Raw genomic sequence first — 23,990 nt, 5'->3', positions numbered from 1 at the left:
TTGTCTTTGACCTAACCTCACCAAAGGTCACTTGTTTCAAAGTAGAAGCACACGCACCTGAGTTGACGAAAGGCGTGAGCCTGCCGTCCGGTTAGCGTCGCTGGACGCAAAGGAGCCCGACGACAAGGATGACGCTTCTCTCCGGTGTGTGAGGAGCCAACTGGAGGGCAGAATGCTTTCTGAATCCCACGACTGGTTAAATCTCATTGTAATAATATAAGCATTCAATACAATTCTACATTTACCTCCTGCTACACAAGACTCGTGTTTAATTGTGCATTTGTGATAGGTAACAACACAATGGTTGAAAAAATAACTTTTTAAGCAAGGGTCATAAATTGTATATTGTTGTACCATCCATTTGTGTGCCTCTTTCAGTCACGTGGACAAGTAAGTAGTTAATAAAATGAATGCTTTCAGAATCACTGTGTACATAAAGGATTTTATAAGAACTTGTCCACTGTGTATTATTTTAAAAAAATGACAAGAAAACTAACTCTGAACAGCACTCGCAGCATTGGAACAGGTTACCTACGACATGTCCGCCTTGGTGGAGAGTGGTCTTCAAATTTGAAGGCGTATCAAGGAAGATGGCAGGTCGGCGCTGTCCAAACTTGGCTAACCCTAACTCTCAAGCATGGGTTCACAGAGCATTTGGGCAAGGGTCCAGATCACCAAATACAACAGAGGACCAAATAAAAAAAAAAAGATATAAATCTTTCAAATAAGTATTCTGGATGACTTTTGTTCTAAAAATAAAAATTAGACTAGGGCAATTTTGATTAAAATGGGGGAAGGGGGGGGGGGCTGGGTCTCACTCTAATACTCTGGCAACATGAGCAAGTGACATGTAGTTGATATAAATTCCAAATCTCAGGCCAGAGTCCAAGAGGTCAAAGGAAATTTGCTTTTTTTTGCCCAGTTCATAAACGGGACCTCAAAAAAGATGGATGAACTGGATCTGCAAAAAATGGTAGTAGTCATGCAAGATATTTCGTGGGGTTTCAGCGGTGCTTTGAAAAGGTATGCCTCAACTACAATTTTGGAGAAGAGAGATCATTCTTAAACACAAACACACATCAATATATAAAATATACCACGGAGAAAACTGTACAGATTCAAATCAAAGCGGAGACAATGAATACGTGTCCACCAATGCTCAGGGTGGCCATTTCCTGGTGGCTCTAGATGTGGGGTTTGGGGTCAGAGAGTCAGAAGGGCCGGTTGGAGCCTCTCCCTCCATTGGTTTCTTCCACAAGATTGGTAAGAAAAGTTCTTTCTCCAGAAGACTGGCACCATGCCGCTAACACCAGTCGGCAATGTAATCGAAGTCGGAAAACAGGTTCTGCTCGGCCAAACTGAGCGCCCGTGGCTCCCTGGGCGGAGTCAGGACCGGGGCCTCCGAGGTGAATTCCTCGTCAAAGTTGCTGACGTCATTGGCGCCCAAGATGGTGGGCAAAAAAGGGGGCTTGACTTTCTTGGACAACAAGCCATTCCAGTCCAGATTCTAAATACAAGTCAGAGAGAGACGGTGATTAGACATTTCAAGCCACCGCCAGTCCTTTGCAAACGTCCATTCGCTTTGCCGATAGACACGCAATGCATTGAGAATGGAAGAATTTCAATGGTCAGTACAAACGCACTACAAAGCCACGTACGTGTAGTAGGCACGTTACTCAGAGAGTAAAAAAATCAAGGCTGGCTTTTGTCAGATTGGCCCTTGGACATTCCCAAATCCGCACACAAGTAAAGAGAGAAAAGACAGTCCTCTGGATTTTCACTTGACAGGTTTCAATGAGCGAATTTAAACGGTGGACCACTACGCCACCCGCACCCCGTCCCACTCTGTCTTCCACGTAATTCAAGGGCAAAAAGGAATGTAGTTTAACCATCCGTCTGAATATGGAGGGATTTGGAGTGGGACCACAATGGCACTCAAATGGTAATCGTACACCAACCGACGCAATTTCCTATTATTTAGAGGATTTAGACCACTAAAGCGTGTTCCCTTCAAATGAAGTTTTTTTTTTCATCACTCCCGCCCTTGATTTGATTACCTATAAAGCCCCCCTCCCCACGGCACCCACCCATCACGTGACTATAGGAGATTGAAGTGCTCACCCTGAAGAACAGGTGTTTCTTGACCTCCTCCGCATCCCGTTCTCCCGCGCCGAGACGACGCTCGGGGCTTCTTCTTAAAAGCTGGATGGGCGGCGCACCGGTGGAAAAAGAAAGCTTGGCGAAAGGCTTGCATTTCGGAGGCAAACTCTGATCTTGTACGTACCCTCCTCATGATGGAGATGGCTTCCGTGGAGAGGAATCTCGGGTAGCGCACTTCGTCATTGACGATGCTGTCAAAGACCTCTTCCTCGTCGTCGCCGGGGAAGGGCGACTGCCGGGGATTTGATGGTCAGGTGGGCGTTTGCCAGAAAAAGGGGCGCACGAGCGACCGCCTGCTTACCTCCCCCACCAGCATCTCGAAAATGAGCACGCCAAGCCCCCACCAGTCCACGGCGCGGGTGTACGACGTTTCCGTCAAGACCTCGGGGGCCAAAAACTCCGGCGTGCCGCAGAAAGTGCTGGTTCTGTCCCTGAAGCCCATCCCTCAAAAGCACATGGACAATCAGAAGTCAACTAAAGCGAAACGACGTCAGTAGCCGGCGAAAAAAAAAGGCCTCCCTCTCCATTTCACCCCTCCCTCCCGCTTTCCTTTCACCTTCTTTGCAAAGGCCAAAGTCTGCGATCTTCACGTAGCCTTCTGTGTCCAGGAGCAAGTTATCCAGCTTCAAGTCTCTGCCCAAAAAAACAAAAACAAAAAAAATAGCTCATTGTTTTTGCATTTCTTTTGTTGTTGTTGTTGTTGTTGTAACCCAACGACAAAAGCTTCACGGGAACGCGCAACACTTTGCTCAGTCCAAGTGGCATATCTGCCCTTCAATGTGAGTGGTCTTTTTTGGGGAGGAATTTCATCTCGGGCCAAATAGCTCTCTTTTAACGGCGACTAAAATAATGATTTTTTTAAACCACAAAACAGGTCTCGTTTACCCGACATCACATTTGGGTGCAATGACATTTGTCCAGCGTCCTCACCGACATTAGACAATCCATAAAAATGCAAGCTGACTGCAAAGAGTGGCCCGCTTTTCAAGTGTGTCATTTTGTCATGGCTCACTTTCAAACGGAGCGACGCCACGAGAAATGTAGCGCCTATTGGAATTGCGGCGGATGGAGCGTGGGTAGGCGGGCAAATGATTGGCAGAAGATTCAATCTTTGGCCCACAAAATACTCACCCACCTGTACACAATTTTGTGATCGTGCAAGTACTGTAATCCCAGCACGACACAAGCGGCGTAAAATCTGCAAAAGACAAAGCGTTGACATCAGTTCAAGCCACGAGACGACAATAAAGAACGCTTTTCATTTGAAAAAGCCCGCTTGTCTCTTGAAAGGAAAATTCCAACCAGTGCGGAGTGCCAATTTGAAATGTGGACATGGCCACGGCCGCACTTGGGAAAAGGCGGGGCCTTCCTTTGGCACTCACGTGGCCCGCGGCTCAGAGAAGACGTCGGCGTGGATGTGCATCATGAGGTCGCCTCCCGCCGCGTACTCCATGACGAAGCAGACGTGCTCCCGCGTCTGGAAGCAGGCAAATAAATTGACCAGGAAGGGGTGGCGCACGCTGTTCACCGTCTCAAAGATCCTCTTCTCGCACATCAGACTACAGGTGGGAGGGGAGGGGTTGGTATACAAAAGCCGTTAATTTTCGACACTCCAATCGTTGAGCGGGCGCCAATGGCGGCGCTAACCGACCAATGCTCCCTGCTTTTTATTGCCGCCGCCACGATAGGGTTGGGGCCGTTACCTGTCGACTTCGTCGCGAGCCACAATGTCGCCTTTCTTCAAAGCTTTGATGGCAAACATTTCACCCGTGCTTTTGTACTCCGCCAACAAGACCTGTAAATCACAAAAGGGCTTCAGTCGAGCGCAAGACATTTTCCCTCGGAGCGTCCAAACGCCACTCGTCAAAGGGTGGGATTGGAGCAGGCCCCACTGAAAGCAATTCATTTGGATCCCCTTTCAGATCCTCGTCGTTGGCACAAACTCGCACGTTTCGGGCCCGTTTATTGTTAACAATCTCTCTTCGAAATGGATTTGAATTGGCCGATCAGGACGGCGGAGAGGAAACGAGCCAAAAAAAGGATATAGTCCCCGTACGGCGCTGGTCCTTTTCTGGCCCCCAAAATGGAGACACGGCTTAAGGGCTACTTGTACAATTGTACGGGTGACACTGACCTTCCCAAAGTGTCCGCGTCCGAGAACCGCCACGCACTTGAAGTCTTTGAGGCTAAAGTGGAACTGTTCTTCTTCTTCCCTGAAACACATCCGGGAAGAGATCAGGACAGATCATCCCATTGTCGCGGGTGCGCTGCGCGACACATGCAAACTCAAATGGACGGCCAGGGCAGCGGGCGCCCCTTACACGCGCGGACAAAATTCCATATTTTTACCCCCATAGGGTGTACTTTTTCTGCAAGTCTCAATTTTTCTCTAAAATGGTCAATGCGCCCAATCGGTCGCTGCGCCTTGCTTGCGCACCAAATTCAAAATTTTGCACGACTGCCCGAGTGACCGATTCTATTTCCGGCCGACGCACTATCTATTGCGATCGACACAGCGGACGTTAACCCTGAAAATGGCCTCCCCGCGCATTGCAAGAGGTTGCGACAAAAAGCCAGAGCCGCTTTGGAGAGACTCTCTCAGATGGCTTTGGCACTCCTCAGTAAGTCAGGGAGCAGGTTTACCTTATGTCCGCATCTTTGGGGAAGGCCCTGAGCTCCAATTCCGGATGCTGAAGAGCCGACTCCACCTCCAGGTGCAGATCGGGATTGGCCGTCACGCTGTTCCTTTTGTTCAGGAAGTCGAAGGAGGCCAGCGCATCCTGAACAGAGGGGTCAGGCAGACTCAGACGTGCAAACTGTCCAGTGTTTCGCCGCCGTCGACGCCGATAGACCTTCCATCCATCCGACCGGAAGGGCCCGACGGCGAGTAATAATGCAGGTACGGGCTGTCCGTTAGCCGTCCAATGCGGAGAAGGTGCGGACAACATGGCCGTGAACATTTTTTCGGGCTTTTTAGAATTTGCAGTGTGAACTCCCCTGACATTGTCACTTAGGAAACAAGGTGGTCTTACAAGTAAGGAGGAAGAGTGGGAGAAATAAACACACAAAACATCGGAAAAGGCCGGATTTCGGAGATCATTTTGGGCGTCGACGCTTTGTCCATTTGGAAACGGTTAAGACTTTTCACTCAAAATGATTCATCTTCATTGCGAAACAGGTTCCCGGGCCAAACGTGGCCATGCCGGTATTGACGAGGATCTACGCGTCATCGCATACCTGCACTTCTTCCTTATCGGGCAACATGTCACGTGGTCCGTCCTGCGGTTCTCGGAGGGCGTCGGGCGCCGGGTAGTACTTGGGTCCCAGGGTGGCCTCTCTGTCAAAGTCTAGCTTGGTCACAAAGGGGGTGCTGTGGATAGATACGCAGAGGAAAGGTTTGCGGCGCCACTCGTGGGACGGACGGAGTCCACGGGGAAAAAAAGCCTCGGCTCGCCTGCTAGGGGGGGGCGAACTGGGAAGGCCACCGCTGTCGGCCGCCTGTGGACTGAAGGAGTTGGAGCTGACCGTCGGGATGGCTCTTCTTACCAGACGGCCCCAGGTGGCGATGTTGATGTTCATCTGAGGGGCTCTCAGGAAAGTCTTACCTGGTGGAAAATAAAGACACACTTGAGAGTCAAAGGGTCAGCTTTGGCAAAAACAACCCAAAACAACCCAAAGGGAGGTCGCTCACCTTGCTGCTTGGAGAAAATCTTTTTTTGCCTCTGCAACTTTGGTCGTCTCTCGATAACGGGATTAAAAAATGTGACCTAAACAAGAGAGGCCGTGGGAATGTAGCCCGCACGAGGGTGCCTCGGGTTGGCCGACTGGCTTTACAAACCTCGGCAAACAGCATCCCCTGTGGCTCCAGGTACAAACACATGCCGTGACGCTGGTTGTCCAGGAAGTCCTCCAGACGTAGGAACTTGACGGCGCAAAGCGAGCGCCAGTCACGCCAGTACACGGCGATCTCTAGCTCTCGAGACTGAAAAGCCATGGCGACACGTCAGCGAGCGAGCCAGCCAGCCATCGAGCCGTCCGGCCAGCCGGCCAGCCGGCCAGCATCCGCCGGTACGGTTACCCTGTCCAACTCCAACGTAAACTTGTGATCCCAGGCCTGGTTCCCGACCGGCCTCCAGCTGGTCTGACCCACGACCGTGTTGTCCAACTTCAAAACGGCACTGATTTCATCTGAGGAAAGCCAGAGGGACTTGCCGCGTCAGAGTTCCGCCGCAGTTGGGCTCACCAGCGGCACTTACTGGAGAGCTCCTCGCTTTTGGCAACGCTCCGCGAGCTCACCCCGCGGTTGCGGTTGGCTCTGCTAATGAAGGACGAGCGCGTTTCGCTGGGGCTCCAGCCGGGCAGGGGGACGGACGCGGCCTTGGAGCGGCCGGGGACATTTTCCAGAAGGTCTTGACAGCCCATGAGCCTGACGTCCAAGGTGCCTGGTATCCGTAAAAAGCCGCAAAAACAAAACAAACAAACAAAAAAAAAACATCATAATAATAATCAAAATAAATATATAAAAATCAGCCGATAGGCCGTTGGGGAAATGAGAGATTTGGGCGCGCCCGGCCGGACCTGTGAGCGCAGCGGGTTTGGTCACCGTGCTGTACTGGTTGTGCGTGGAGATGAGGCTGGATCGCGGGCTGAGGACCGGCGCGGACAAAAGCGACAGTTCTTCCACGATGCCCCCGTTGCGCGGGTGGTTCTTGGGCAGTTCGCCCAGCCTCTGCTCCAACGAATGGCGCAGGAGGTCCAGCTTTTGGCTGGATTCATTGAAGCGAGCCTGGGCCTGAAGAGCAAAGTTAACAGAAGAGTTTGGTTTTTTTCTCCCTTGGGGAAAAAATGTCGGGCGTGTCCTCTCCCAGTCCTTTATCGCCCTGTATTTCTCGTAACGTCCGATTCGATTGAAACGCACAGGTGGCCTCTTCATACGGCTGAGCGGCACGCTCAGTGGAAGCGTTCCTTCTCTTATGGAGTGCGAGCGCGTATATAAGCAGGCGCTTTAGTAAGATTCTTCGGACTTGGCTGAGGCACGACCCACAGTAGTGCCCCTCTTTGTAAAAATAGTCGGCAAAAACTGTCGCACTCTCATTTTGCCACGGGCGAGAGGGAGTACACCGCCGATGGAGGTCCGCAACAGACAGAATTTCTGGTGCAAATGTGAAAATTACCTCTAAATGCGCTCTCTTCTCGGCAACTTTTCCTGTGCCCAGGAGTTTCATAACATTCTTGGCTCCCTCCGCCACAGCCGACTCTATCCTGGCATGGTGACACAACTCCTCCACCCGAAGGTCCAAAGGGCTGATGATGGCCTTTTCTGGAGGACAACCAGCAAGTTGACTCTCCGGGACATTTCTCCAGGTCAAATGGTGGAAGGCGAAGCAGCGTCTTACCAATCACGTCGCTGCTCTCGAAGCTCAGCTCACTGGACTGGCTGGCCTTGAGGATCTGCATCCTGATGAACTCGATCTTCATCTTACTGTCCTGAAGCAACTGCTGCGCCGTGGCCAGTAATTTGCGATCCTGGTGGCAAACGATTCAATTGAGGCCATTGAGAGGGAATCTGTCTGGAATCAAAAGACGGAAGCCAACTTCCAAAGGGGCCGTGCTTTTCTGACCGGCACATTGGGGCTTTGGCACGCTTATTATTAAAAGTCAAGTACGGTGGGAAATTAGCCAGTTTGGGCAACCTAAAAAAAAAAACAGGTACGTCTCGGCGGAGCCTACCTTGGAGGGCCCGTTGGAGTACATTTGAATCATGTTCTCGGCCCCCTGTTTGACCTTGAGCTCGATGTCGTTCTGTCTTTTCAAGGCGGCCAGGCGGCCGCTGCTGGCGCACGTTCGGCTTTCCCTGTTTGGGGTATCTGGAGTCAAGGGGCATTCTGAAAAATACCCAAAAGAATACGTTGGATGGCTGCTTCACTTCAACGCAAAGACAAGATGGTGCAGCGAGCGAATCCCAGCGGAAATAAAAAATAAAATAAAAATCTGGCTTGCCAATTTGGGACACGAGAAACTTGAAGATCGTTTTTAGGATGCTCAGACGTGGAGAAAATTGTCACGGAATGCCAAAATGTCCGGGAAGAACGCAAAGCAGCTGTTGTCACGTGTCTTTGAAAGCCACTGCTACTTTAGCCAATCAAATGCGACAATGTCACATTGTCCCGCCCGGCCGGCCGGCCCTCACACATGGACAGGGAGACAGAAACATCTAATTGTCATCTGGTTGCGACTTTAGCCGGACGGTGGAATGCCACAAGGCTTTCAGTCTGTGGACAATGAGTCAGCGCCAGAGACGGACGGAGTGGCTCGCGATACGCTATGCCCGTCATGAACCTGCCATGCTGACAAAATGACCTTTGTGTCTTCCTGGCCGTCTAGTAAATAGGGACATTTTGTTGACAATTAAAAGAGTGAGATTGCTTGAAGCATAGAGTAAAGTGAGCAAAAAAACAAAAAGACAACAACGCAACAAGAGTGTATATAGCCCAGAAATACCACGTGACATGATTCTTCTTAAGATTTTCCTTTCAAAGTATCACATTTGCACTCTATTAAAACCATCAATATGATGGGGGTGAGAATTGTGAATCATGGGCTGGGTTTTTTTTCCCCATATGAGAGTATATATAATGCATTCATCTAATAGGAGCAGGTATCTCACTTATTGCACAAACATTTAAGAGCATACGCTTGCGTTACCTTGAAATTCTTCAGGGTCTTTCACCACAATGTGAGCGTTGAGCTCCTGTAGCTCCTGGTGAAGCTCCTCCACCTTTTTGTTGGATTTTTTCAGCATGTTGTCTACATAAGCCAGGCTTTTCTTGTCGGTGGTGACCTGCGAAACATTGGCACAAGTTTCTCCGGTGGAGTCCACACTCGATTCCGTCGTATTGGCCCTCAAGGTCAAGTCATATTCTCAAGGTGGGCATTTAGTCAACTTTTCCCGGGGTTGATCTTCTCTGACATTTCCAACGTACGCCATTGTCAACTTTTTGAGCCGGCCACTTTCCGTTGTGGGCCGAGGCGACCGGTGGCAAATTTGAGCGTACCTTGCGCAGATTCTCCGCACCTTCCTTGATCTTGAGTTCCTTTCGGATCTCGCGCCGAATCTGCTCCTTGATCTCGTCCAGTTTCTGTTGGACCGTGGTGTCCGAGAGGTCCAGGTTGTTGCCCAGGCCCAGCCGCTCGGACACCAAGTGACCCCTGCCGTCGCCCTGCCAGAGGAGGGGAAGAAAGACGTTGCTTTGGGCTTTGGGTGGGGAATTGCGGAAGCCTCCGCCATGCTCTCTGACACATTCAACAATCCATTCGAAGCTTACCCACACCTCACTCTTACGGGTGCGCCTTTGTCTTTTCACTTGTCCCGTCTTTAGTTTTTATCCTTAACTTCTTGCTCCTCCATACGGGGATACCAGGTCAAATTAGATGCGGACTGGCGTAGGGGAAGATTATTAAGAGGGCGGCGTTTACGTGACGTACGCAGAGAATGCTCTGGCTCTGCAGCTCCAATTGCAAGTACATTACAGCGCCTTCTCTCTTTTATCCAAAATACATACAAGTATTTTCAAAAAGTCAGCGGGAGACCAAACATGGTTCTAGTACCATTTTTTGTTATCGTTCTATAGTATCCTTTTTTTGTTATCGTTCTATTATCATTTTTTTGTTATCGTTCTATAGTATCCTTTTTTTGTTATCGTTCTATTATCATTTTTTTGTTATCGTTCTAGTATCATTTTGTTTTTGTTTCAGCGAGAGAGAAGCCCGGCCCGACCTGAACCCAAAGTAATGATTGACATTTTAGGCCCCACCCGACCCGAATCGCAGGTCGGGCTTGCCCCTAAGATGTCACCTCTAGGGAGGAGTAACCGTTCCCATAGAATAATGCCCATTTGAAAATGACAGCATCAACTTTTAGCAAAATTGGCCTGCTCGCTTCAAATTGTCCTCCTTGCTTAAAGGCAAAAAGTGGAAAGATTGGCGGACCTCGGGGTTAGGATGGACGGGGCGCGCCAGACATCGGCACCGCGGGAGCTTTGGACTAAGCCGCTAACGCCGGCGCATTAAACGGTTTTAAACGACGACGGCCGATTCGCCAGCAATGCTTGGGCTTTAAGGATGAGCGTGGGCACGTCATTTCGGACCGCCGCCATCGTCGTCGCCGCCGCCGCCGCGTCGACCTGGTTCCGAAGCTTACCGTGCCGACTTCAGCATCAGCCAGCTCCCTCTCCAGATCGGACGACCAAAGCGTGCCCCGCACGTAGTGCTGACAAGACAAACGCTCTTCGCAAGAGCCCCATTCAAGTTGCGCCATTGCCCAGAAGAGGCCGTGTAACGCTCTAAGCTCGCAGTAACTCCTCGGCCATCCGCTCTCATTCAGCTTTTCTCACGCCACGCCGTCCCATCTCGTCTTTTGCGCGCACGCCGGGAACATCCACTGGAGAAGGAAGATAAAACGTCTGAGCGGCGACGGCCAAATCCCTATTAGCTGCTCAATCTGTGAGGTCAGTGCAGCCCGGAAATGGGATCTAATCGCCCTCTCGTGGCTAAAATTAACCCCGGTTTAAAAAACCAAACAAAACAAAAAAATCAAACAAAAACACAACCCTGGCCACCTATCAAGAGCTCCCGCCCCGGCGGGGCACGTGAGAAGAGCAAAGACTAAAAAGCTAGTCCTGGACGACAAGGATTCACCCCGCTGACAAGGGGCCACTGAAAAATCTCAGCCGGCCGCGGTACCAATCGGCATTCATGAAGAAATTGCTTCACAAAGATGACATATATTCACGGCCCGCCATTGACGGCATTCCATTTCGACGCGGGGGGATTGTCGGGCGTTCAAATGAATTCCAAAAAAAACACGGCGATCGGTTGAATCTTTGACCTCTAACGTCATCCCACGTGCCCGAAAGGCTCCCGTTGTACATTATGGCCTGAACCTTTGAATCATTTACCTGTTGGAAGGGAGGAGAAAAAGTTTTGATAGTGCGTGGAATTTCTTTGTGTGCGAAAGAGGCTCGTGCTGACTCATGCTGAAGGCAAACACTCCAGAATAAGAGAATAAATAGAAGGCCATGCCAAAAGGCCCCGACGCACCGCCAGACTTTTCGGCTTGACACCACAAACGGATGTTCCTAGCTCCAATGGGACGGCGCTACTACGGGCGGGTTAGGGCACCAGATTGGTGACAAGGTGTCCTCTTTATGGGATGGAAGGAAAAGTCGCACCCACTGGGGCCCACAGTGGAATAGTTTGCTCACCACAGCTCTAAGCCAGGGGTGGGAAACCCGGTCCTCGGCGGCCGTTGTGGGTGCGGGTTTTTGTTCCAACCGATCCGACACAGACACTTTGACCACCGAGATTTGTGCAGAAAACAAGAAGCGCCCGACTGCAATCCAGCGATTGTACTTGTAGGACACCAGCTTGGTAAAAGGTGTCCTCTTTATGGGTCGGAAGCAGAAATCCCGCACACCGGCAACCATTGCGGGTGACCCACAGTGGGTGCTTGGTGTGCGCGCTCTGTTTGCCTACGTACCCCTGCCCAAAGTCAACGCAAATAAGTGCGAGCCACTTCACGTGTGCCGTTAAACTAGTCAAAGCACTTTGTAAACTCTCAATGGGGAGACGGCACTCTTCCGTCAAATGGGAGCAGAGCTGGTAAAGGGGAACTCGTGCGTCCAAAAAGTTTCAATTGCTGGCTTTCCAGGTGACATTCCCACGCGTTCTGAACAAGTGACGCGAGTGACGACCAGTTGGGGGTCGGATAGGTGCTTGTCAACAATGCTAAATACAGTCAACTCTGAAAGTACGACTCGACGTTACGTTACGTTAGCTACAAGTTGTCGAGTAACTCGAGCGGGAGTTCAACGTAGAAAGTTGGCCCACGGAGCCAACAGAGCGCCACGATATGACTATTTTGTCACCTTTCTTCTTCTTTTTTTAATTAATGACACGTTACGGACAAGTAGAAAAGTTCGCAGAACGGTCGAGTCCCCCGCAGGCCTCAAATCCTGGGAAGGCTGGCCCGCCAGCAAAGCAACTTTTCCGGCTAACGAAAGCTCTCGGCTTAGTCGACGAAGCCGCCAACGAGTTCAACAACCCCCCTTCCTTTTCGCCCCGAGCCTTGAGATACTTCTCGAAACTTTTGCTCAAGAGTTGTTAACTTTTCTTACCTGCACGGAGTCGGCGGCCATCTTGCTTGTCGCCTTGGAATCAAATCCTACGGGGAGAGAGGAGGGAAGGAACTCGCATAACAAGAGGGGCGGCTTTGGACCTTTCCCGACACGGACGTCGATTTGCGCTCATCTCGATTCGGTCAAACGTCCCATGCTTCTTTCTCTCTTCCGCGTGGCTAACTGCGAAAAGTCAACGAATCGAGAGTCGGAACCGCCTAGCTGTGCCTGTCCCTGTCCCGGTGCCGTCGGCGAAAAGAGGCGGTGGTTAAGGGTGGAAGCGTCCGCCCATGCCGGGAGTCGAGAGTCGAGAGCAGGCGGACACAACCCACCCACCCACCCACCCCCCTTGTGTACACCGGCGTCCTTTGGTGGATACGGAAAGGAGTCCCTCTGCACTTTATGCGGCAAACTCTCAGTGTAGATAGACATATTCGCAGGCAACCTAAATAAGAATAAACTCTCTTGGATGACTTGATGTGACATTTGCTTTACTATCGTTCCCACATCTCAAATACAACTTCAAGCTGTGATTGAATTATTCTGTGTCATTTACCTGTGCACGTTTACGGCGTCCCTCCAAATAATGCCAAGTAATATCACTCGCTTGTCCGGCGGCCAGTCCATCTTCCCGCCGAGGCTCCGGCACTTTGGTGGCGGCGACGCTTGCCCCTCCGGGGATCCTCCTTTTCGGTAGGAGAGCGGCCACTCTCGCCCAGCCCAGAGGTCGCCCGCCCGGGAAGCTCGGTCGTCCGCGAAGGTCTCGGAGTAGAGGTGGCGCTGCGGAAGAGATTGGGGCGCCTCCCCGGTCCGGTCTCGCCGGGAGGAGGCCCTAGAGCCCACCTGGAGTGAGTGGGCGGATTCAACTTAAATGAAATCACTACTGGAGAGAAGCAAGTAGAAGAGCCACGGGTGACCTCGTGGGTCCCCCGATGGACGCGCAGCCCCCGACTGCAACCAACTGGTGGCACTTGTCAGGCGCCCGATGGGTGATAAAGCGTCGCTGGGTTTGTCCGAAAGCCAATCCTGCGGCCCTTTGTGGAAGGGTTTGGAGAGAGTGGCAATTTCAACCGCAAACAACTTGGATGGTAATTCCTCCTAACAACGCTGCGGGGAACTGGACGCCAAGATCATGGCTGATAGAAAACAGACGGCGGTGAACATTGACAAAAAGCAAAGCGCCCTCCCTCCCCCTTTGCAACATACGGCCATAAATAATGGCGCATTGGTCAAAGAGAAAGAGAGAGGGGGGCCCTTAAGACTTTGGATGTGTGATTACGCACAACAACAACAAAAACCCAGCAGCTCTAAGCGTAGTACAAAATGAGATTAAAGGGGATGAGCCCCACTATTGGTGATTGGCCAGGGATTAGTTGACAAGGCATAAACTTTCACTCACATCCTTTATATGTGGCTTTAAATTTTTAGGAGTTGTAAAATAATTCTTGAATATTTACTGTATACAAATTGAAAATATTTTAAATGGGAAAAAAAACAAAATCAAAACTCTTTTTTCTTTTACTTCCAAAAGGTGGGGACCCTAAACACAAACAACATCAAGGATATATCTTGCTACTCTGTAAATCAAAGCTGAATTTAAAAAATGGACCTTGTGAAATGAGATGGGCGCAAATGGAAGGACAGCTGGCCTTTCCGCCTCATTTGGTTTCGGGTCAGCGAGTCTCTGTCGCGGCACCCGTGTGGGCGCGCTTGCAAAAATATGGGCCTTTTCGCACAACAGTCACGAGGGACGCCTACTCGCGGGGGCAGGGTTAGGGCAATAACCCGCAAATGGGCGCAGTTCATCAAGCGTAGATTGGTGAGCGTAAGCTGATACGCTCGGGAAAACCACCGCACGGCACTCCGCTGGGCTCGGCTCCGCTCTTGGATCCCTTTTGATCGGAAGCCACGTTTGGCCACGTTTGGCCACGTTTGGCCACGTTTGGCCACGTTTGGCCACGTTTGGCCACGTTTGGCCACGTTTGGCCACGTTTGGCCACGTTTGGCCACGTTTGGCCACGTTTGGCCACGTTTGGCCACGTTTGGCCACGTTTAGCCACCTTTGGCCACCTTTGGCCACGACACGCCGCCGCTCTTCCCCAGCTTCAGCCGTGACGTCAGTAGCGCGCGGTGCCGGCTTTCCGTTTTTCATCCAAAATCCAGCGGCCAGCGGCAAAGAACGGATAAAACGGTGGCGTCGCCGCCGTCTTCCGGAGGTTCTGCCGCAAAGGCCCGCGGGAGTCTAGGCGGCGCCACGGGGGAGTGGAGGGGAAATATCGAACCCCTCATTTGATTGGGTTATTTTTTGGGGTAGATCTTCTCGTAGAAGAAGTTTTGCGGCAGCACGTAGAGCTCGCCGTCCTTTTCCCGAACGGCGTGCGTCCGGACGAACTGGAACTGCTCCAGGGCAAACTCGTAGAACTCGTTCTCCATCTTCCAGATGGCCGACTGCTGCAACTTGGCCGTGGACTCCCTGGTGGGCGGCCTCTTCTCGCTGGTCTTCCTCAAATGGGATTTCTTGCCTGTGACAAAGGAGGCAGACGAGATTGCGTTTTTGTCACTCCTTGGCCGGAGGCTAAGAGGGGGAGATTTGGGGGAGGTCGGGGGGCCTCGGGCCCACCTGTTTTGTAGAGCTCCGTGGCTCCTCTGAAGAAACGCGGCAGGGCCGCCTCCAGCATCATGACAAAGTCCTCCAGCTCTTCCGTCACTCCGACCAGCAGGTACTGGTTGAGCAGGTTGTGTTTGGCCCGCTCCAGAGCCCAGCGGCTCCCGGCATTCCTTGGAAAAAGAGCGAGGGGTCACGGGCGGAACGCCCCGCAGAGGCCGGCGCCCCGACATTTCCGCCACCGACCAGCATTCCGAATAGTGTCCGCAGAAGAAGGGAATCTGGAGCCACAGCTTCTCGGGGGCGCAGTCGGATCCGCCGGCCGACACGCACTCGTCAAAGGTCTGAGAGGCGGCAAAATTGTCACACGTTGGAAGGGTGAAAGGACGGACGGGTGGACGGGCGGACGGACGGACGGACGGACGGACGGACGGGCGGGCGGGCGGGCGGACGGACGGGCGGACGGGCGGACGGGCGGGCGGACGGACGGGCGGACGGGCGGACGGACGGCCAACCGCTTTTTCTTGAGGGACTGGGACCTACCTTCTTGTCGCCTTGTTTCCTGCGTCTCAAGCCGGGTCGGTAGTCGTCTCCGAAACGCAAAAAGTAGTAATAGGACACCAGGCGTTGGATGGGGTCTCGGATCACGTTGATGTAGATGGGCTTCCTCGCCACCCCCAACCTGAGCCAGGGATAGGGAGGGGCTTATATTTGACCAAGCATCTCAGAACCGGGAGAGGGATGTGTTAACCCAAAGCCTTGCTTCTGCTGTCCCAATTCCATTTCACCTAGTTTGTATTTCTGCTCAATGATTTGTTGTCGCCGTCAGAGTAGAAGAAAATGCTTAAATGCTTAGGGGATGAACCCTTTGTCACTTTCTACAAAACGTTCGTGAAGTATCGAGTACGTTTGTCAGCTGCGTCGAGCCAGTCAACGGCCCGCCTCGTTTCTTACTTGCTGAAGTCCAGGAAGGAGACGTGGCCGTGGTAGAAGGCCGGCTTCTTCTCTCTCCACCCCGTCACATTTTGGACAAAGCGCACCTGAAAGAGTCAAAATGAAGCATTTTAGCTGCAGAAGCCTACACCAAAGATTGGATGGGGTGCAGACGTGGTCCGAAGGGACGACCTGGTCCTGGATGGACATGACGGGGTTGTTCTTGGTGGTGTTGATGTGCAGCACGTGGTAGCGATTCTTCCCGCAGAGGTCGTAGGCGATGTTGGTGAAGGAGGTGCTGGCCGTCTTGGGCACGCGGTTGTAGATGACCACCGCCGCGTCGTCGTCGGCGCCGTCGGCGCCGCCGCCACCGTCGGATGTCCGCCGTCGCTCCGCCTCCCGGCCTTGGCGCCTAGCCACGGCGCGCTCTGAAAAGGGCAACGGCGAGCGCTCGCAAAAAACAGAGTGCAAATTGTCTGCCGGGCGGAGCCTGTCCGAGGGACATTTCGGGAATAGCCTTGTCCCACTTGCGGACTATTTCCGGGGTGAATGCGATTCATGCAAAATGGATATATAAAATGCCCCAAAAAATAAGCGAGCGTAGGGCAATTGAAATCAAACTCTTATTGTCATGTTTTTTGACATGAATTGAAAGTGTTTTTTTTGCAAACTATTGAAAAAGTACAGCATCATGAAAATAAGGTCATCTTTGTGTTTGGGTCCTTCTATGTGATTGCTGGAGCCTAACCCAGCTGACTTTGTGCGAAAGACAGACTACACCCTATAGTTGGGCACACAGAGGGACAAACGACCACACGCACTCACAATGATACCACCACCGGCTGGTATTGAGCCCGCGCCATAGTCAGGCGAGGGAACCACTACACCACGAGTTGGCCGTGCATGTCGTGCAATGTTGCGATATTTCGTCAAATAAGAAGCTATAAAGTTCTGCCAGTGTCTGGGTTTCTTAAAACTTTCATCCAAATTGCCATCCATTTTGCACTCATTCCGAGGAGGTGTACTGAATTGAATTGAAAGCTTTACTGTCGTTGACTTACCAGTGCCGTATAGAGATGCGACAATGGCTACATCTCTTTGGCAGACGTTGACATGGTGAAATAAATAGACAGATTGTTGAACATGTCGGTGAATCCGGCCCGTTTAAAGCGCGCGGGCTATTGGGCTTTGGCCATCCATACATTGGCGTAGTCATGCCTTCCTCCCGGTATGGTCCCATTGAATTATGCGCCGCAATTTCGTAATGGCTTGAGCAAAGCTTTGATTTGGGGGGGAGACTTACCAAGTTTTCCTCGGGACTCCTCGAGCTTCTGGATCTGGTTCTCCAAGAAGAACATCGCCAAGGCGAACGCCAGCAAAGCTAGCAGCTGCATCTTCGGCGGCATTATGACACGGAGCAGCCCCATCAAATCATCCAGAGAAGCAGCCCGTCAGTCCGGCAGTCCGTCAGTCCGTCAGTCCGTCAGTCCGGAAGTTCGGCAGTCCGGCAGTCCGGCAGTCCGTCAATCAGTCAGTCCGTTAGCCCATCGGTCCATTAGCAAAAGAGCGGGGGCGGCCAGGAGAAGGCGATAGCAAAAAGCCGACCAGCCGGCAAACACAAAGCGGCGGCGAGGGTGACGACGACTCGCCCCTCACATTAAAGTACAACTCCAGTGCAAAATGCCCTTTCTTTGTTTCTTTGCCGGTCCCCCCTCGCGCCCGTGGTCGCCGCGAAGTTTCCGCGGCGTCCACTTTCGGTCTTTAACCGAAGGCTTCCACGGCCCGCACTGTCAAAAGCACACAAGCTATTTGGATGCTATCACGCTCCGCCATAGACTTGAGCTTAACTAACATCCCTTGGCTGGCAAAGCGACGCGAGTCGACCACGCCGCCTTCTTGTGTGTGGCAAAGTTAAGAAGACGCAAATGTCCAATGCATCGAAACGTTCATTCCATTCGGCTCATTTCCATACAAAGGATTATGATTCGTGATTTCAGATCTTTAAATCGTTTGCTTGGTCGTGTCTGGTCTTATGTTGTGGGCGGACTTGCGGACCGAAACATCCAATATGGCGCGCGCGTTAACGGATTGTAGCGACCCTTTCGAGGCGTGGTCTCGAATTGTCTATCGTCTCCATTCGTCGGCCTTTGTTGTCTGTCCTCAACCCCATTGGACAAACAAAGGCAGCGAGCGCGAAAGCCAACCCGTGAAAGCATAAGCGCTCTATTACGCTACGGGTGCCCGCAAAGGCAGGCGGGGGCGAGAGCCAAAAAAAAAAAAAAAAGGAAGGCAGGCAGGCAGGAAATTCCCCTGTACTACTAGTTCATTTCATTTGGATTCTTCCAACGACAACTTACTAGCGCCTTAGTGAATGTAGTGAATGTAAATTTCGCCTGGACTTGCTTTGTAGGACTTTAGCAGTACGCTTGGATAAAGCGGGTCTTGTTAGGGGCCGGGGGTGGTTTGCACATTTGGATCTTGATTTATTATGGACTAAGTCGCGTCACATTTGAACGTGGCGCGCCTGGCCGAGCGGCTACCGTTTCCCTTGCCGAGATAGTTTGACTAATGGGGGAGGGCAAGCCGAGACTAAAGTCCGAAGTTTGAGTGACAAGTGGGCACATTTCGATCGCTCTTGGGTTATCGGGTTAGGGTCGCTCGCTCTCTCGCTCTCTCTCTCTGTCCTCTCTCGACTTCGCTCTTACTCACGCGTGCACGCACGCACGCACACAATGAGACCTCGCTATAGAATACGCCGATGATCGCCGCTTTCCTATAATGGACAGTCCGAGGAACGGAGTAAAGAAGAAACGCTTTATTTTGTCCGTGGACGTGGGCACCACTTCCATCAAATGTCACGTATATGACAAGAAAGCCCAAATTTGCGGCTCGTCATGTGCGCAGGTACGGTGGGAAGGAGTCAATCGCTCAGCCGCTGGGCCTTCTCTTACTAAGCGTTCCCTTCTTTATTTAGGTGCTCCCCTTATATCCAGAGGAAGGCCACGTGGAACTCGACCCAGATGCCCTGTGGACAAGTTTCGTCTCGGTGGTCAAGGGGGCCGTCAAAGGTATTATGGGCACGCGGCCAATTCTCCGTGCCAAATTGGATTTTTCCGTCAACAATTCTGCGTGGCAAATTGGATTTTCCTGTCAACATTTCTGCGTGCCAAACTTTACTTTGAGTTTTTGCACCAGGAGCGTACGTTTTCTGCCAGCCTTGCTCAAAATCCGTGGCGTGCGGAAATGACCAGGGCAACGCAACTAACCATTAGAAGCCAGAGAATTGGCGTGAGGGTGGCCTCAATTGGAATCTCGGGGTTACCGTCTCCGCGACGGGCACTTTGTCGCTAATTCCATGGCACACCGAGTTTGAATAGACAAATGACCCGGCCTGTCGCTCCGTTCAGACGCGGCGGTCCAAATGCATCAAGTGGAGGCTCTGGGGATCTCCACTCAGCGAGCGACCTTCACCACCTGGGACAGGTGAGGACAGCCCCCGGGACGGCCCCCGGGACGGCCCCCGGGACGGCCCCCGGGACCGCCCCGGTCACCTCGGCGCCTCTCCGGTCGGTCGGTCACCTCGGCGCCTTTGCCTCACCCGACAGGAGAACCGGCGTCCCTTTCCACAACTTTATCAGCTGGCAAGACCGGAGAGCGGCGGCTCTAGTCACCTCCTGGAACAAGTCGTGCCTCTTGAAAGTAGGCCTCCGTGGGCGTGGTGGTCTCGGCGGGGCCAGGTGATGAGAAGGCCCCGGGCTGGCCCTCCACTTTGCAGCTCATCCGCGGCCTGATGAAAGCGCTCCACTTTGTGACCGGGCAGCGGCGAGCCCTGGCGGCCAGTCAGGTGGTCTTCTCCACTCAGCACGTCACCTTCCGCCTGCTATGGGTGCTCCGACACTACAAAGAGGCGAGTGGGCCCGCCCGCGGGCGCCGTCGCCAAACCCGGGTGGTACGCACGTAGGGCGCACGCTCGGTGCACGCTCGGTGATACCGATGGCGTTTCTCTCCCGAAAGGTTGCTCGGGCCGCGTCCGACGGAAACTGCTGTTTTGGAACGGTGGACACCTGGCTCCTCTTCAAATTGACTCAAGGTAAGTGGGCGGGTCCGCTCGGGCCCGGCCACAGACTCGGACTTGGCCGGATATCTTGCAATGGACATGGTCATTTGGTGCTTCCCCCAGGCGGCGTCCACGCCACAGACTACTCCAACGCCAGCGCCACGGGGATTTTTGACACCTATCAGGTCCGATCGCGCCCCGCCGTCTGGCTTTTCTTCTTTTATTCTACGGCAGTGTTCACCGTCTGGGCAGATGTGTTGGAGTCAGATGTTGTGCTCGCTGCTCTCCCTGCCGCTCTCCATTTTCCCCAAAGTGGAAGACACGTGGTGAGTAAAGGGAGGCGTGGGGAGGCTTTTCTTTTGCTGTGGCGCTTAGGCTTAGCTCCGCGGCTCTCTGGCCTTCCCTCGCCAGCCACCTTTTCGGTTCCACCGACCCGTCCGTCTTTGGAGTGGCCGTCCCCATCTTGTCGGCGGTGAGTCGGTCGGCGCGGCCTCCCCGGCCTTTGTCGCCAGCACGCTATTCGGCACCTTCTCCCGACGTCGTAGATAGCCGACCAGCAGGCCGCCATGTTTGGCGAGTGCTGCTACAACGTGGGCGACGTGAAGATCACCATGGGAACGGGGACCTTCATGGACATCAACACGGGCGGCGCGCCTCACGCGTCGGTAAAGGGTAACTTTGGATACCGGCCGCGCCCGTCACCCCTCCCCCACCTGGGGGCGTCAGCGGCACGCCGCCTTCTCCTTAGGTCTCTATCCGCTGGTGGGCTGGAAGATGGGGTCCGAGGTGGTGTACCTGGCCGAGGGCAACGCGGCCGACACGGGCACCGCCATCGACTGGGCTCGGGCGCTGGGTGAGGAGGATGCGTCCAGAGGCCCGAAGCCTTTTCGCTTGGAGAGTGCTCTCGGGCGGAGAAGGAGCGGCGGCCCTTCCCAAAAATGGGAGCGGCCCCAAACGATGGCACCTTTTCTCTGCCGGCTCAGATCTCTTCTCTGACGTGGAGGCCACCAGCTCCATGGCGTACAGCGTGAGCGACTCCAACGGCGTCTGTTTCGTCCCCTCTTTCAGCGGTCTGCAGGTACAGTTAGGGGGTTGACTACGGGTTAGTTTTAGGCGACTACCTCCCTAGGTGGGGCATTTCCGGAGGCCTCTTGCAAATCTTCCCAGGCTCCCCTGAATGACCCCGGGGCTTGCGCCTCCTTCATGGGGCTGAAACCTTCCACCACCAAGTGTCACTTAGTCCGCGCCATCCTCGAGTCCGTGGCCTTCCGGTGAGTCTTTAGGGGGGCGGCCTCGCGCCGGCCTGCCGTGACGGCCCCCCGTTGCGCCGGCAGAAACAAGCAACTGTACGAGACTGTGCTGGCGGAAACCGACATTCCCATCACCAAGATCAGGTGGGGGGGGGGGGGGTGCATTGTCTCCGCCCCACCGGGCCACTTTCACTGATTTGCCGTACTTCGGCCTCGCAGGGTGGACGGCGGCGTTTCGGCAAACGACTTTATCGTGCAGCTTACCGCTAACCTGTTGGGTCGAAAGATGGAAAGATGCCGCCACCGGGAAATGTCTTGTCTGGGGGCGGCCTTCGTCGCCGGCCTCGGCACAGGTAAGACGTGCGACCCTTTCGCCTCAGAGTGCTCATTCTCGCCATCCAAAAGTCATCTGGGTTAGCGTCCGACCTCACCGCGCTAGCAGCCCGCTTTCCTCCTGGGACAAATCCATGGGAAAATCACCGCACACACAGAGAAGAAACCCACACAAGGAAATGGGAAGGAAATGAAAGCTTGACTTACCAATGCTGGCGCTGCGATTGAGGTTAAGGTTAGGGCAGTGGCCAGCCAGTAAGTGCTCAGCGGGTTAGGGCCTGCCCCAAAACCAGGCGGAAAAGGCCACATTGAACAGGTTGATCCGTGTTTCTACCGTCCTGCGCCAAGAAGTTAACGAGAATTGACTCTGGGCTTCATGGGAATCCGGCCCCGCTGCCCGTTGTTTTTTTTCTCTGCCCCTATCCAATAGAGGGTTATTTTTAGCCCGACAGGACACAAAAGCTTGCGTAAAATGCTTTCGGGTGAAGTATTCATGCCGTGCCGTTTGACTGGAAGGCCCCCTACGGCAATTAGAGCGCCGGGCTTTGTCGGTCAGAGGCGGGGATGGACGGGGAGCCCGGACGCCCCAGTGGTGCCTACGTACGGGAGTCGGGTCCAGCCTGGTGGGCTCCGTTCAACGCTCCGCTTCCGCCGCAGGTTACTGGCGATCCCGGGAGGAGCTGAAGAAGCTGCGGCAAGCCGACGCCGTCTTTTGCCCCAAGGGCCGGCCTTCGGACGCGCGCCACCTGGAGAGGTGGGAGGGAGCTCTCCGCCGCTCCATGCATTGGTACGAGCGACCTTGACCTCCACGCCAGGAGAAAAGGAGCCTCTTCGGTCCCCGGCAAGCGACCACGCCAAGCGACCACGCCAAGCGACCACGCCAAGCGACCACGCCAAGCGACCGCGCTAAGCGACCGCGCCATTTGGGCATCCCAGTGGCCCGCCTCACAAAACCAATACTGCAGTCAGGAAAGGGGACACCAAATTGGATTGCACGCGCGATGGTGTACTCCCCAAATTGAATTGGACCGCTTGGCGTGGACAACAAAAGGAGTCCTTTACCAGCGCATTGGCTCGGTCCGCTGGCGTCGACCACTGGACAAACGGATGGCCATTTGGAAGCCCTAAAATGGGCGGGGGGAATGTCCTTGCGTCTGGCCTTCCGCTCGCAAAGCCGCGGAACCGCCGGCCAAGAACGGCACTTGACTTTTGACGGGGAGGACAAAAAAGAAAAGAAAAATCTACACCAATCTGAAAGAAAATCTTCTTTGCTTGGCAAATTCGGCAATAAATGTTTCCCCCCGGAAAACAGCGTCTTTGTTCCTTTGCTCCAAGAAAGCACGGCGCCCAATCGGGCATTTGACACCATCAACCATAAGATACTACTGACTAAGCATCTGGTTTTATTATGTTTCTTTTTGACCAAGCACGCTAAATTGAATTGAATGAGACTTCTCTGTAAGATGGCAAAACATGACTCACATGGATGGGGAAACACACCAGACACACCCAGCTAGAACTCCCACAAAAGATGTCAGCAAACACTTCCCTTAAATGCACGCACAAGGGCCAATTAGAGACTACAAACAGCTGGCCACCAGAGTAAGGGAAACCAGGGGGGACATAAGAGGTGAGACATACTCATCCCCCTGAAAGTACACCAAGGAAAACACACAAACGCACACACCTACTCGGCTCCCCTTACACGAAGGCACGTGAGTGGCGGGAATTGAATTGAATGCTCGTATGGTCATTATTATAAGTTTAATGAAAAGCGCGCTTTTGAGAGATTCCTGACGTGTGACGCACTTGAACCCCAAAGGAGATGAGATTCCAGAAGCCGACCGACTGAGCGAGCATTTTAACCAGTGATGCCAGCGGCCACTGTTGCCATGGCAGCGCGCCAGACTGAGAACAAACCAGCGGGTGTGCGTTTGTCTCTTCCCCCGATAATTGAGCGCGTTGGAATTAAAAAGGGACGGGGCGCTGGGTCGTCCTCCACAATGGGAGGATTGTCATACAGGACACAAATGTCTTTGCGCTGTCCCCCCCCCAATAAAAAGAGCCCCCCTCCCTCTCTCTAGTGCTCGAAATCCACGCCCCCCGGGCAGCGGTCGCCGACGACAGCGCGGATGGGACGGAAGCAGCTGGCCCGTCCATCAATTTGTGGTACGGAGGCCAGCCCTGCCGTCCTGCCCTCCCTGCCCTGCCTGCCTACCCTACCCTGCGACAAACTCAAATTGACAGCCCCAAGTTACGTCGCCATAGCAACGAGGCCGATGCCCCCGACACGGGGAGGCAGGCATGTCGAGCTACGACGTGATGCGATTGGTTGGTGACGACGGCGAGGAGCAAAAGCGCGTGATTGCTGGGTTTGGTGGTCGAGCGGCGACGAGAAGGAAAGCGAGGCGGACGCGGCGTCCCATATTTGCCATTGGTGCGTCGGCAACCAATGCGCATCGACGGATGCATTTTCC

General features: G+C 53.4%; 3 protein-coding genes across 4 annotated transcripts; 1 reads left to right on the top strand and 2 right to left on the bottom strand.

The window, feature by feature from the left end:
• Positions 1–246: 246 nt before the first annotated feature.
• LOC144201201 (serine/threonine-protein kinase N2-like) lies at positions 247–12,656 on the bottom strand. 2 transcript variants are annotated; one of them, XM_077723650.1, is made up of 23 exons: positions 12,336–12,656; positions 9,216–9,380; positions 8,866–9,001; positions 7,891–8,045; positions 7,557–7,686; positions 7,335–7,480; positions 6,739–6,952; positions 6,417–6,602; positions 6,239–6,348; positions 5,999–6,142; positions 5,852–5,927; positions 5,615–5,765; positions 5,398–5,530; positions 4,804–4,940; positions 4,295–4,373; positions 3,864–3,955; positions 3,543–3,719; positions 3,296–3,358; positions 2,717–2,793; positions 2,462–2,604; positions 2,285–2,392; positions 2,122–2,202; positions 247–1,507 (listed from the first exon to the last, which is right to left on the bottom strand). In XM_077723650.1, the coding sequence occupies exons 1-23, from the start codon at positions 12,354–12,356 to the stop codon at positions 1,304–1,306; spliced, it is 2,928 nt and encodes a 975-aa protein (XP_077579776.1). In that variant the 5' UTR covers positions 12,357–12,656; the 3' UTR covers positions 247–1,303. The 2 variants fall into 2 exon arrangements, with proteins under 2 accessions (XP_077579776.1, XP_077579775.1); XM_077723649.1 differs by lacking the exon at positions 12,336–12,656 and adding an exon at positions 10,361–10,645.
• A 1,063-nt stretch (positions 12,657–13,719) lies between these two features.
• On the bottom strand, positions 13,720–18,134 carry LOC144201203 (heparan sulfate 2-O-sulfotransferase 1-like). Its single transcript, XM_077723652.1, has 7 exons — positions 17,177–18,134; positions 16,066–16,301; positions 15,895–15,980; positions 15,484–15,622; positions 15,187–15,284; positions 14,956–15,113; positions 13,720–14,857 (listed from the first exon to the last, which is right to left on the bottom strand). Exons 1-7 carry the CDS (start codon positions 17,298–17,300, stop codon positions 14,634–14,636), a joined length of 1,065 nt encoding a protein of 354 aa, XP_077579778.1. The 5' UTR covers positions 17,301–18,134; the 3' UTR covers positions 13,720–14,633.
• Positions 18,063–22,816, top strand: gk5 (glycerol kinase 5). The gene is made up of 16 exons (XM_077723651.1): positions 18,063–18,777; positions 18,848–18,941; positions 19,281–19,356; positions 19,479–19,572; positions 19,649–19,780; positions 19,888–19,963; positions 20,054–20,115; positions 20,183–20,256; positions 20,342–20,402; positions 20,476–20,602; positions 20,679–20,783; positions 20,914–21,008; positions 21,098–21,201; positions 21,265–21,324; positions 21,400–21,533; positions 22,171–22,816. The coding sequence occupies exons 1-16, from the start codon at positions 18,652–18,654 to the stop codon at positions 22,314–22,316; spliced, it is 1,566 nt and encodes a 521-aa protein (XP_077579777.1). The 5' UTR covers positions 18,063–18,651; the 3' UTR covers positions 22,317–22,816.
• The last annotated feature ends 1,174 nt before the right edge of the window (positions 22,817–23,990 follow it).

This window comes from Stigmatopora nigra, chromosome 9, assembly GCF_051989575.1.
Source record: "Stigmatopora nigra isolate UIUO_SnigA chromosome 9, RoL_Snig_1.1, whole genome shotgun sequence".
Lineage (NCBI taxonomy): Eukaryota > Metazoa > Chordata > Actinopteri > Syngnathiformes > Syngnathidae > Stigmatopora > Stigmatopora nigra.
This window is presented reverse-complemented; position numbering and strand designations above follow the sequence as displayed.

Excerpts from the sequence above, each read along its gene's own strand:
- LOC144201201 (XM_077723649.1), bottom strand. The coding sequence starts at position 10,477 with ATGGCGCAACTTGAATGGGGCTCTTGCGAAGAGCGTTTGTCTTGTCAG. Across the intron at positions 5,766-5,851 it reads GATTTTCTCCAAGCAGCAAG|GTAAGACTTTCCTGAGAGCC; the intron begins GTGAGCGACCTC and ends ATTTTCCACCAG. Across the intron at positions 2,203-2,284 it reads CCATCTCCATCATGAGGAGG|CTTTTAAGAAGAAGCCCCGA; the intron begins GTACGTACAAGA and ends CCGCCCATCCAG.
- LOC144201203 (XM_077723652.1), bottom strand. The coding sequence starts at position 17,300 with ATGGGGCTGCTCCGTGTCATAATGCCGCCGAAGATGCAGCTGCTAGCT. Across the intron at positions 15,285-15,483 it reads GGAAACAAGGCGACAAGAAG|ACCTTTGACGAGTGCGTGTC; the intron begins GTAGGTCCCAGT and ends GCCGCCTCTCAG. Across the intron at positions 14,858-14,955 it reads CACGGAGCTCTACAAAACAG|GCAAGAAATCCCATTTGAGG; the intron begins GTGGGCCCGAGG and ends CCTTTGTCACAG.
- gk5 (XM_077723651.1), top strand. The coding sequence starts at position 18,652 with ATGGACAGTCCGAGGAACGGAGTAAAGAAGAAACGCTTTATTTTGTCC. Across the intron at positions 19,357-19,478 it reads ACCTTCACCACCTGGGACAG|GAGAACCGGCGTCCCTTTCC; the intron begins GTGAGGACAGCC and ends CTCACCCGACAG. Across the intron at positions 20,403-20,475 it reads CCGTCCCCATCTTGTCGGCG|ATAGCCGACCAGCAGGCCGC; the intron begins GTGAGTCGGTCG and ends CCGACGTCGTAG.